Source organism: Opisthocomus hoazin, chromosome 5, assembly GCF_030867145.1.
Source record: "Opisthocomus hoazin isolate bOpiHoa1 chromosome 5, bOpiHoa1.hap1, whole genome shotgun sequence".
Lineage (NCBI taxonomy): Eukaryota > Metazoa > Chordata > Aves > Opisthocomiformes > Opisthocomidae > Opisthocomus > Opisthocomus hoazin.
In genome coordinates this window covers 9,936,171-9,949,476 of record NC_134418.1, presented here as the reverse complement: position 1 = coordinate 9,949,476, position 13,306 = coordinate 9,936,171, and the positions used below count along the sequence as shown (strand labels likewise).

At 36.6% G+C, this 13,306-nt stretch overlaps 1 protein-coding gene across 1 annotated transcript in view; it reads right to left on the bottom strand.

Moving 5' to 3' along the window:
- Positions 1-13,306, bottom strand: part of NSD2 (nuclear receptor binding SET domain protein 2) — a 79,174-nt gene that overhangs the window by 23,141 nt on the left and 42,727 nt on the right. Inside the window, exons 7-10 of the mRNA XM_075420373.1 lie at positions 12,837-12,914; positions 11,242-11,360; positions 8,029-8,110; positions 6,887-7,011 (exon numbers count right to left, since the gene is read on the bottom strand). Of these exons, the coding sequence (XP_075276488.1) occupies positions 6,887-7,011; positions 8,029-8,110; positions 11,242-11,360; positions 12,837-12,914 (404 nt within the window). The remainder of the gene's footprint in view (positions 1-6,886; positions 7,012-8,028; positions 8,111-11,241; positions 11,361-12,836; positions 12,915-13,306) is intronic.

Below are 13,306 nucleotides of genomic sequence, written 5' to 3'. Positions count from 1 at the left end.
GAGCCAATTCTTCATTCCCTCTGGTATGTACACTGAGCTTGCATATTTCTAGAATCACGTGGGTGAACTTTGCAAATGTACTGTTAGTTCCACATCTGGATGATTGAAATTTCACTTATTTAAAAAAAAAAAAAAAAAGAAAGGTACTGACATACTCTCAGCTGGCATCCAACCATACTGATGCACGGTACGAGAAAGGATAGCCTGAAATTTAAAAATGCAAAGATGTTGTGTTTCAAAGAAGCAGGTGAGGATGAAACGAAATACTTAGGTGGACATTTGCTCCATCCATTCACCCACTTGAAGAAAAGATTTTTTTTTCCCATTTAAAATTTTCTACTTCCTTTCAGACAGCTCCAAAATCAAATAGTAAATACCAGTGGAAACAAAATCATTACACTGTAATTGCAAGGAAAAAGAGGTTCAGAAATTCTAGATCTGAAAATAAATGGCTGTACTCATCCAATCTGCAGCCTGAGAATTTAAGAAGTTACCATAGCAAGAACATAAAATGCAATTTTTCTGCTTGTCAAGATTGGCCCTCAATCAGCTGTTGACCTGGCTATTAAAAGTGTTTTGTTTTAAGATTAGGATTAAGTCTTCATTTTTAAAAGATGATCTATACGAACATCTTTGCTGTCTCAGTGTTATCCTGGGGACGGGGAAGGGGCCTTGGTGGTGCCTTTTTTTCTTCCCTGTTAAATATCTCCTAGCTAAAGGATGTCCTAAAGGACTAGAGTGTCTGCATTTGTTAAAGGCAAAAAACTCATGCCTCACTGGAGCAGAAGCAAGTTGCAAACACTATTCACTGTGTGTTAGCAATTGCAAAGTGGACAACATTCACACTTTGGTGCTTATCCCCTTCACTAGGACTTCTCTCTCCTAGATCCAATTCACACAAGCTTTCCCTGCCCAGTGTTCGAAGGTTCAAAATGAATTTGGAAATTCTGAGTGAAAAAGTTGCTAACATTCGTGCATCTATGGTGCCCACGCTGGAATGGGCTCTGATAGCTACTACTCCACCAGTTGTACACCTTTTTGGACTTTTCTAGCTACCAAAGTGCAATTTTCATTAAAAAAAAAATCTTCCTCAGAAAATGCATTTTATTAACTCATTGTCATATAAAAACACTTCTTATATTACTCAGATATACTTGCTTAACAGCACTTCTTAAGCATTATGAATACAAGCTTTGGTCTCAGTCATATTCAAGACAACGGTGGTGTTCTGTCACGTTGTGTTTAGTCAGTCACAAAAGCAACTACAGGGCAAATTCTTGCAGAGCCAGAAAAGTTAACCCTCCCGCTTCCCCTTGTTTTACTCCAGCATCCCTTGTTTCATAATCCCGGCTGCAGAACATTCAATGGAAACAAAATCCACTATGTATACTTATTTTAAAGTTGGGGTATTTAAAATGAAAACAAAGCATGGCAGAAAATTATTTCCTTCTGCTTTGTTGTTTGGTAGGCAAGTCACCTCCACAGCAGGATCAGCAGGATCCATACAAGAAAGGGCCCACAAAGAGCGATCTACCACTCCTTCAGAGTTGTCTTAAGACACTCACTGGCTTAAGTGGCATCCTCTCAGGTCACCTGCTTTCTCTAACAGATACATTGCATCTTTTACAAGCATTTTAGAAGCATGTTTCCATGACTTCTAAATGCTGTTGGCTATTAAGGTTCACTTTGCTTAAAACCAAGGTCACTGCTCCAAGATCAGACTTCCCGACATGACTCGAGAGCCTGCGATCGCTACAGGGCAGTCATCCAGGAGGAAGGGCTCTGGTCTGGCTAACAGTTTTCTCTACAAAGCTTGGAGTACGCATAATAATGATAAGCAAACTCTTTAGTCTTTCCACAGGCAAACCCCAATGGCATTTTTTTTCTTATTAAAAAAATATCAGCGGCTAATAGGTTGGGTTTTTTTAATCTAAGCACAACGTATGTAAGAGTAAGTCAATAAGCAACATACAAACAACAGATCAGACTGTATTCAAAAGACAATCTATCGTGCACCCACACGGAGACAGAAAAACTGACAGAGCCAATTGAGTTACAGTTAACATTTCCTTTATTTCAGTATAAGAATTCCTGAACTGAATGAAGAATGATATTTTGGCCCATACTGCTAGACTAGATAAATTCTTTAAGTATGCGGTGCCACAAGTGTACACAGTACTATAATAGCAAAAAAGACGGCCTGGGACAAGTTTCATTTTTATTATTAGCAGGAGTTAGACGTTTCAGATAAGGATATTATGCATTTCTGAATTTGCCTGGAAAGTTCATTAAAACTCTGAGAACATTTTAAAACATTATAAAATTGCCTACAGATACTCGTGATACTTTGGTAGGGGATGTGGAATAAAAACCTACATCATGTAAACATTCAGTAAACAGATTCTCTGCACTCTGAAGCCTAAGTAATACACAAGATGAGAATAATTACATAAGAAACTTAATTTTCTACACAGAACGTGCTGCCAAAGAACAAGAGTCAAGCCTAGAACTTTTTTTCCATGTGAAAGTAGAAGCATCGTAACAAAGCGGTATGATCTGGTGGGCAATGCAGGTCATTTCAATTGTTAGAGGCTTTAGCAGAGGTTTAGCAAGAAACAAGTCCAATTACTTGCAGTGTTCCACAAAAATGTACCCCTGACTGCTTACTGGTGCTTTGAACCAAGGAAAAAAAAAAAACCAACCCTACAGGCATACAGAAATAAACACAGGAAACAACCGTCTGCTAAGTCAGAGGATTTAAAGTGGCACTATATATTAAATTCCCCTTAAGTATTGTTTTGAAGAGAAAATTATCTTCGAAGGAAGCTAGAACGAAACGCTAGAAGCACACTGATTTTGCTTAACAACCTGCAAGGTTAGCTTCAATTATTTTTTTTACAGCAGTAGTTAATTTAAAATAACACGAATTCCTTTCTTCCCTCCTGTTCTTAGGATCTCAAAGAAAGTTATTTTTACCTTCAGTATGCGTGCCTAGAATATTTTAGTTGTATACTGTAGCACAACTAGACCCCAGGGTCGATAAATGGAGCTGACGGACTGTTTTAGTCGCAAGTTGTACATGTCTCATGACTGCCCTCTCAATCAAATACCTTACCTTTTAAGAACTGTGTTTTCTCCATTATGTATACATGCTAATACCCATTAAAAAATGCAGATAAAATTAATCTGCCTCAAATCGGTAATGAGAAAAGAATATACTGTTTAATATGCAGAAAAAACAAAAGTTAAGGCTTGCATTATTATAACTTGTAAAATTAGGCCTTGGAAACGCGGTAAATTGTAGCTATAACCAACAACTGAGCTTGTTTTGACACTGGATGTTACAGAAAGAAGAAAGAGTTCCCTCCAGGGCAGATACAAGGAACTTAGGATAAAAGCAACACCTACACAATTTTTCACAGGCTTCTTTAAACTGCCATCTGCTGGTCAGCTCATACTTCATGAGGATGTAACAGATGACAGACTAGCTAAGAATTGAGAGCACGACATGTTCTTTATTTTGCCCTCTCTCAGACAAAAAAATTACAAATTCTTTGACAAAATTCAGAAGTAGTATCTAGACTCTGCAGGATACTATGACACTTCTCTGCTGTCAAGAAATTAATCCGATTTAATGAAGCCAGCCAGTAACTACAAAAATTGGTTGAAAAGCTAAAGCAGATACGTTTCATGCAAACACAAAGTGTGCCAATAATCCAACAGAAATGGTAATGTAAAGTCTTTTTTATTAAAAAAAAAAAAAATACTGATTATACTCTGCTGGCACCTACTACATTGCGAGTTGGAGGGCCAAGGTAAAAAAAGAAATGAGAATACACCACCTGTATCTCTTCTCACAAATACCATGAGCTTTTGGATGGTTACACCAGGTATCATACAGGCAGTAAGAAACGACTCCGAGCTTTTGCAGACTCCGAAGTGCTGAGTATTTTTCTCACATCTAGTCCTACCAGCTGCTCATTAAGAACTACATTTTAAACAAAATCATATTTCACATGAAGTACTGGAGGAAATGACTACTGATGTCAAGTGCCTAGAAGTAAAATTAAATATTTTGTTTCAAGATTAAATGCAGGCAATTTATTTATTCATGTATAAACACCTTACTGCTTCTGTTCATCCATCTTAAAACAACTTCAAAGCCCATTTTTTTGAAAGGAGTGAAAGCCTACCTTTTAATCTCTGATATGTCAGGTCTACAAATGTCTGTTCGTTCTTAAGGCAGAAGTCCGCACCCCCACCCCTGTCTCTCTCCCCTGTAAATTACATACCCAAAGTAACTTATGAACTGAAAATTTGGCCTCGACCAATTTTATAGTATTTTAAGTAAACCCCATTAAAAAAATACCCCCATAACAACAAAAAACATCCAAAACATTTTTTAAAAATGTCAAATAAAAGGCATTTGTCAAACAAGAAAAAAATGAGTACATACTTCCTACTGAACACACCTTTCCTAGAACTTAGTTGCAATGAACTGACATTAAAGAGGTGTGCAGCTAGCAACAGTCCTTGACAAATAATAGTCATATCCAGGTTCCATCCTGGAACCAGCTGTCCACAAATAGCGTAGGGAGGTAAGAAAGTAAGGAAAGGAAGGCCAGAATCCACTTAGCATTTCTTGTGGAGGTGTATGTGCTTGTGGAATATGCAGAATTTTTTCTATCTTTGTTAAGAGAACATCTAAGCCAACATTTAACAGTAGTATAGTGAACACAGAAATATTACAGTTAATCAGCAAACGTATTTAATGTTGAGAAGAATTACATCCTACTCAATTAGCTGTGCAAGGCTTTCATCATTGCATGATTGTGTTTATTCTTTAAACTCTTTCCCTTAACACTCTGGAGAAGGTTTCTTTCTGGATGAACGCTCTCAGGGCCAACACATATTTTAGCCATTTAGACAAGTGCTAAATAATAATACAAAAAGGAAAAAAGTTTTTAAAGCCACTCACACGATCCAAAATTTATCTTCACTTGGTTTGTAGAATAGATACCAATAGTAAGTTCAGAAACACATGCCTGACATTTTTATTTAAAGGCAAAATATATATACTATGATAGGAAACAAACTGGGTCCCAATCCTTAGTTGGTACAAGTTCAGGTCAGCGTAGCTTTAAACCATCTAAGGATCTAGCCCACTAATCTACTCCCCCCTGCACCCAGCCCTGAAAATCTCTGTTATTTGATAAGGTGTATTTTCTGTTATGTTGATTGGGATTTTTTTGATATTTTAAAACCTTTTACACCCTTGAAAACAACTAATTCACTTTCTAGTTTATGTATTTTGTGTTTGAGCAGTGTATGATGTTAATTTTTCTCACATATTTTGCTGTTTAGCAGTAGCTGAGTAAATTAAGAGCTAAGTTTTAAAATTTCCATGTCGGTCTATATAACCGTATTTATTTTTTTTTTTTCCACACATGAACTGTTCAGTCACAAAGCAAAATACTACAAAAGTGAGGCTTTTGTTGAGAAAGACTTCTGGAGATTTCATTTTATAAACACAGTATCAAGAAATAGAAGAATCTTTCTCCTTACACTACAATATTTAGAGATGCCTATTTAGAGCCTGAAAGACAGTGTGCTCCTTAAATTGGTCTGGCTGAATGGATGGTCCCAGACACCAACAGCCATTACACAGCAAGGCCCAGTTTAAAGCCAAAACAGCAGAAGCAGGTAAGCCAATAGATGGAAGTCTCTCAATCGAGGGACAAGTATTACTCTACTTGACTGCTGTTATGGACATTATTTCCTGTGGGATTTCCTTTGCTTGTTTTATTGGGGTACAGGAGGGAGAATTCATTGGGGTTGGGTTTTTTTGTGAAAATATTTTTCCAGTTACAGTAAGATACACAGCCATTAACATGCAAACTTTTTTCCCCACCCAAAGGTAACCCATTTACTGAACATCGTCTAGATATTTTAACTGCATTCATTACAGTGCCGAAGCACCTCATGCTTTATTAGGGGAGATGAAAGAGTCTCTGGGATAGCTAGAAGCCCTAACCCCTTGTTAGCAGGCAAGTAATTTCTTTACAGCTTTTGTAATACAAACTGCTTGAAGCTGTTTGTCTGGATATTTTACTACATCCTACCAACTACATTTCTGAATCCACCTGCAAAACAGCATGCATACTTCACCCTCATGCTGTCACTCTTTGGCTGATCGGTTTTAACAGTGTAGATCACGTGGGGAACGGTTTAGTGGATTGTATGAATACACTTCTGATACCTACATTTCCTTTATTGTCTTGCATCTGAGAAGAATAACAGTCCCAAATATGCAGAGCTAAGACTACAACTAGTAAGTATCAAAAAGATACATCCTTCACTGCCTGTTTAACTCTACTGGGGATGAAGCTATTTGCATCACAGAGAAATAGCACTTAAACAGCCTGAAAACTAAGTTGAGCTTAAAGGGGCTCTGCTCAGAAAACTGTCCAGTTCTAGATCAAACAGAGGATTAGGAAACTTGCTTCAATATAAAAGCTATGGCAACATGACAATATTGAGTTACATAATGTAACTAATGTAGTACACTTACATAAAGTCTGTAGAAGAAAATACAGAACACACTGGCATTTTACTTTGCCTCTAATAGAAGGTTACAATTCTAAAACTTTGTTGGTAAATACATTAAAAATCACAATAATATCTCGACGTCCCCAAATCAGACGTTTGTATTACAATAAATGAATTTGCAATGCACACATTAACAGGTTTCACAGAGGCCAAAACTGTAACTTGTCTAGAGCACCAACGTTAGAGAATTCGCCTTTGATTTTTGTTTTTAAACAAGATTCACACCTGAAAATTTCTGTAATTAAATGTCTGTGTGCAAACACCACTTTTTTTTTACCTCATTCTCAGTTAAGGAAGCTGAAGGAGATGAACTCTTGCTAAAAGCAAGAGTTGAAGATTCTGCTGCTGAAGCCCGATTTCGCTTCTTCAGAGGTTTACATGCATCAGACAGATTTTTCGTTGCTGTAAAATAATTTTGGTTTACAAAGTGAAGTTTGGAACGTTAAAACGTTATCTCCCTGAAGCCATTTAAAATATTCCTTCGGATAAAGGAAAGAATGATTTAGGTAGGTCTTCTGGGCACCTACGTAGGGCTGAGAGAACACGAAGTAAGTTTCTGAAACCATGTGTTTTGGCTTGATTTTAAAAATAAAGAGGTTTCTATTAATCAGATATGTACTACAAATGGCTAAGAAATGTTTTCCCAATTTTTTTCGGCTCATCTCTATTAAATCAAAGTATCTTGTGACTTAGGACCTCTTTAAAGCAGAGGTAACAGTTAATCTCCTCAGATAAACATTAGCAGGCCTATGCGATCTCATCACATTCTGAGTACCACTAACACTTTGTTCCGAGAAAGGTTAGATACAGGAGCCAGAGACCAGACATTTTCTATGGCACGTCATCACTTCTAAAATGTGCAGAACTTGCTGAAGCTTACTCATCTTTGGCATATCATTATAATACCTAGAGAATGCTCTTATAGAAATTACCTTAAACTTGAGCATCATTAACAAGTTTGACTTTTGGATTTTGGTCCAAGGTTATTTAAAATTCCCTCTCACGCTCCACACTGCCTCCCATCAAGCACCATTTTAAAGGACTAAAATCACATAGTAACTCCTTATATTGATGGTCACTGCACTTGCTTTATTGGGCTAATGCACAATGACAAATTGGAGCCGCAGGATTTGTATGACTGCTCGCCAAGATCACAGGGCAATAGCTTGAATTTGGTGCCATCAAATGGTGAACTTGGGCACTGCTGCTTTAAATCAGCAATACACAATTTCAGTCAAGCATAATGTTGCAAAATGGTGGTAGTGAAGGAAGAGGGCACGAACCCCCCCACATCTGTGGCATAGTGGCAGTAACTGGTTATTGCATCGGCAAAATTTAGCTGGCTGCCTCAGACAACCTGTTTATTTTAAAATTATTTAATTGAAAAAGTTACATTAAAACTTATTCTGACCACATTACCTGACTGGTTCTTTTGTGAAGAAGAGGTTTCTGTGACCTTAGAAGAGTTTGTTTTTGCTGTTTTGTCATTGCTTGTCTCCCTCTGTCACAAAAAAAAATATGAAAAAATAAAAAAACTCCTAATTTATGAGTGGTTGGATAAAACTGGCAATTACTTCTGGATTTATGTCATTAAAAAGAAAGTCTCTTCACAAATATCTGAATGGTAATGTAGTTAAGCTAGCCCCAAGTATGTGATTTTTAAAACTCATTTACAGCACAGGGTACAAACCTGTAAACAAATGAGAAAAACTAAAGAACACAGTTTTCAAGTATCCCACTTATCCATCCCAAACTCAGCATATCAAAAGAGGGACCTCTAAATGAACACAAAACATGTAAATTACCCTTACTATTCTTTGTCTAAACGGGTCAAATGAAAACCTTTAATTATTAAAGGTAAACTACAGAATTAGTATACAAATTTGGGAATAAACCCTGTGCAGAATTTTAAGTCTCAGAGAGGCTTCCTTTCAACTCCACGACTTACAGCAGTGCCACTTTTTAAATTACTATGGTTAAGATTGTTTCAGCATTTCCAAAATACAACCACTATTTTCAAGGGAGCATAAACAACACACAAATTTGCTCCAGACTGAGAATTTATCATTAAAAGTTTAGGCCAAAAACTGGGAAAGTTTTTGTCAAAGCTTTGTCAGAATGAGACACTGTTCCTTATGCATGCCGCTATTTCTTTTTTTTCTTTTTGTATGCTACAAACTCATTCAAGTCACTAAAATTGTAGCCAAGAATGCTTAACCCGGACAAAGGCTCACCTGACCAATAAGAATAATTCTACCGAACAGAAGGTTTCACATCCGTTTTCATATTCTTCATCTGACATTCAGTTTTACAAAAGATTTGCAGGTGAACACATCAAAGGCCAGGAAACTGCTTTCCTTTGTACAAATAAATACGAATGGCTACTGTAGTACAGATGTGCTACACTGCGCTTTTCTGACTTCTAAGCAGACTAAGATGCCCTACCACTGATGCCACCAGAGGCTCCCAGTATCAGTTTTGTAAGATCACTGTTACACTACTGTGTAAAAACGAAAGAAAGTGTACAATACAGTTCACTTCAAATTTAAAGCATGCTTTACAGACCCCCCATCTGGTTAATGTGCATTCTATATACATCGTCAAAGCACCGATGAACAAATTTGTTCTTCAAAACTTCCATATGGGTACATATTATGACTTAGTCACTGTGTGTGAAAACATTTAGATTTTTCAAGTAACAATTAAGGACAAAAAGGAGAGGATAACGCGCAACTCTCATGCAAGAAGTAAAGCATCATGAAAAAAAGTCATTCAAGCTCTTCCTATCCCAAATGATTGTACAAAAGCCTGCAGGTAAACTGGGAATAGTAGAAGGAAGGCATATGGTTAGTGTTTGCTTTTTTGATTCATTACATAAACATTTTCACTGTCATTCGCTATATGGTTTTTTTCTATGCAGCAGCACATACAGCTAGAAGTACCCAGGGCTGGTGAAGGCAGGAAAAATACAAAGAGAGAACTCATAAAAGAAACCGCAAAGCAACCATTCTATGATATCTGACCGTTCTGTGGACAGATACACAAACACTGCTAGATGCATTTAGAGTTTCCAAATTGCCTAATATTTACACACACCAGACTCCTTTGAACTAGTTCTGATAAATGGATCAGATAGAAGACACTTGTTAAATGCACATTACTAAGTCAGCGTTGTTAGTGGTATGTATCTTATGGGACCCATTAATCTCACTTATTTATTTATTTTCCTGTTAATATTCACATCTACATCACAGCATAAAAGATAGCAGCACCTCCTCTGCATGAACTATACTGCAACCCACCGTTCATTCTACTTGTGATAATGCAGGCTAATCGTAGCATATGAATGCTGGTGGGACAGTAAAGAAGTAACTTCAGGGACAGTCGAAACCAGGATTTCATAGCTGGAATAATTACAATACGTAAACTTAATTATTCCATGGATCTAGTGTATTATAGTGAATTCAAATCAACAAGACAAGTTTAAAGAGTCCAAAATCTTTTCCTAGAAAATAAGACGAATATTCAAGAACTAACCTGTTAGAGCAAAAAGTGCAAAACCCAGTTTTGGCCCTTTCTTCTGCAAAGGTAATGACATTTTTCTACAAATTATCTTTATCCCTTTGCTCATTAAACCTGGCTATCTGAAATTTTATATATTCTTCATATTGAACTCTACACAAGCTGTCTGGATATCCGCAATATCAAGTGAGGTATTAACATAACTAACCTATCAAACAAACTGACATCTACAAACGTGACCTCTGTAATTCATTTAAAAAAAAAATCCACTACATTTCCTTATAGTAGGTTGTTTCATTTAACTGCTGTACCACTAAATTCCTGAGATGAGGTCTGTGGTACTCACACTACAGTATGATGCTGTAATAACATATCTGAAAACACTTGTGAGCTAAGCTTGTCACCCAAGTAAAACCCATTAAGTTCACTGGTCTACATGCATGACTAAATAAACCTATGCTTGAGTCTCTACAAGCTTTGGGCTGTATCCATACACATAGTTTTAGTGACCCATGTAAAGAAAATTCTCATTCTCACAAGCAAGCTAAACTGAAAAGCAGCCTGCGATCTCTGCAATAAATACACTGCAGTAAATACTGCATTTTCCTGGCTTATGAAATAGGTCAGCACGCCACTCTAAAAAGTTCTATAGGCTTCCAGTTCTTGAAAAGTAGGTTTTCTGTTTCGCTTTACTTGCTTTCCTCTCTCCCCCCACTTTTGTCTAAATTAAGTACTAATGATTTTTTTTTTTTACATTCCTGTATACATCTCTGAATTCCGATTCATCAGGAAAGAAAAAGAACTACAAAGCATGACAACACAGAAAGGTCATGCCTCTACACACTCCTTCAGGAAACAGATTTTCTTAGCACGTATTTTCACCACAGTTTAAATAGCAAGTGCAACTTGTCATACCTCCATCCTCAAAAACCAAGGAAAAACAACCCACAGTGAGAAGCTCACGTGTATCTCTGAATATTTGCAACAGTTTGGTTTGACATACAGACATTACTTTTTTAATCCTGAAAACGGAAATGCTGACAAACTTAACTACAGCAATGTGATTGGTGCTGCTATAAATCAACCCAAACAAACCAACGACATAATTACCTTCCGATTATTCTGTTTATCCATCCTGAGTCTTTTCCTAGGTGCTTCCTGAACTTCAAAATCTTCTGTAGGTTCCTTTGTCCTCTTTTTTTGGTTTCTTTTATTTCCATGTAAGTTACCTTGGGATGGGGGATGGGGGAAACTTACATGAAAAATAATCTAAAACCCACTTTCAAATTATTTTGAACTGATCTAGTTATTTAAATTACTTTTCTTTCAGTTATTATTTTTAAAACATAGTTAAACATTAACACAGTTTAATGGCCTCTTAATGCTTAAGGTCTGGTTTCTGGTGCTGAAAACTAACTCTAGAACACATCCAAACCTACTGCTTCGTATTCCAGTTATTTTAGAAAGATGAGTCTACCTGTATAAGCACTAGTTTAAGATCTGAATATTCCTGCCCAACATTTGTTTCGTATCGTCACACTGCACATGATCGATCTATACAGTTTTTAACTCTTCTGCCACTTTGTAACAGTGTCTTATCACTGAAATGAATTTTTAAGTCTCCTCCTTAAGTCTCCTTTAAGTTCTCCAAATGATACACATGAAGACACTGGAGACGTCTATAAAGGGGCCTCTGGAAAAGACAAGATATCACTAACCGTACAGACTACTTCTCTGTTTCTGGTATGGCAGTTCCAGACTCTCTCTAACAAGGTTACTTAGATTTTACAGGACACTGTAAGATCCCTGTTCTTTGTGAACCAAAATCCTAAGAACAGAATCACGTTGGTCATTTTAAACCAACGGACTTATCCATGTATTTAGATGACTGTTCACTGTAAAGTTCAAGCAGCTGCTAAATTACAAAAGGTCAGCAACTAACCTACATACTCCTTCCACAGGTTCAGCTATTGTTTGCACTCGCTCTACCTCAAAAAGATAGATGAAGGTTTAGGAAGTGGTCTGTTTCATCAGGATGAAATGACAAAATTATTACACTCTCCAGTACTCTCTCATTTATGAAGCTACAGAGTATTATTAGTACGAAGATTGCAAGCTCTAGGGGCACAAATACGTTAACTGAAAATTGCCCTACAGCTACAAGCGTTCTATGCCAGTGGGAAGAAATAGCTGTTAATATTAAAAATATAGCAACTTGAAAATACGGATAATTTTCAAATTAATGTTCTGATCTAAACAATCTAGGACATATTCTATTATCAGACTCTGAATCCACAAAGCAGACTGAAATGGCTCCAGGAGAACCTGCTACTTACAAAAAGCCAGCAAAAGAAATCCCACAATATTCTTCCAAGTTTAAGGTAAGAGGATTTGGGTAGGGGAATGATTGAACTGACATGTTTTCATCTGTAGATAACTATAAATGTACACAATATATGTACTAGAAACACCTGGTACAGGTACAATTTCAATTACATTTCTTGCAATATGACACTGAGGAAGGTGAACAAAATTCAGCACTACAGTGTTTCGATATTTAATTTGGGATCCATTAAAATTCTAACGTCAAGGAAGACAACATCTGAGATAAAGAAATTATGATACGTGGGCGATTACATAAAAAAATACACTCAATATCTACTTATAATGATGAACTATTTGCACACAACACAAATTTCAATTACTTCTGGATCTTGATCTCCTTTTAGGTGAGTCTTGAAACACTTTACGTTTGGCCTCTCCAATATTCTTCAATGATGAACCTTGAGAGATACAGAATGTGGTTTTTTTTTAAACTGATATCCAAATATTTGACACTTATATTTTAAAGTTAAAAACTTTTCTATTTTCCACAAAATGATGTTATTTCACACACACACAGATAGTTAACAAAACTGACTGCCATTTTTATACAAGTTTTTCCAAGTCTCACAAACTTTCAAACACTCCCTCTCATTCTTGTCACTGCCCAAAGCAGCACCTGTTGGTTTCTAATACTTCCATAATAAGTCTTCTTACAGTGCTGTAAAGCTACTTAAATTTGAAAAATGGTAGCTAGTTAAATTTTATAAAGTTCATGCAAATGTCAAACTATCTCCCTCTTTCTTTCTGAAACAAATGACTCCAAAACCCCTCAAATATTTTGCAAAATAAT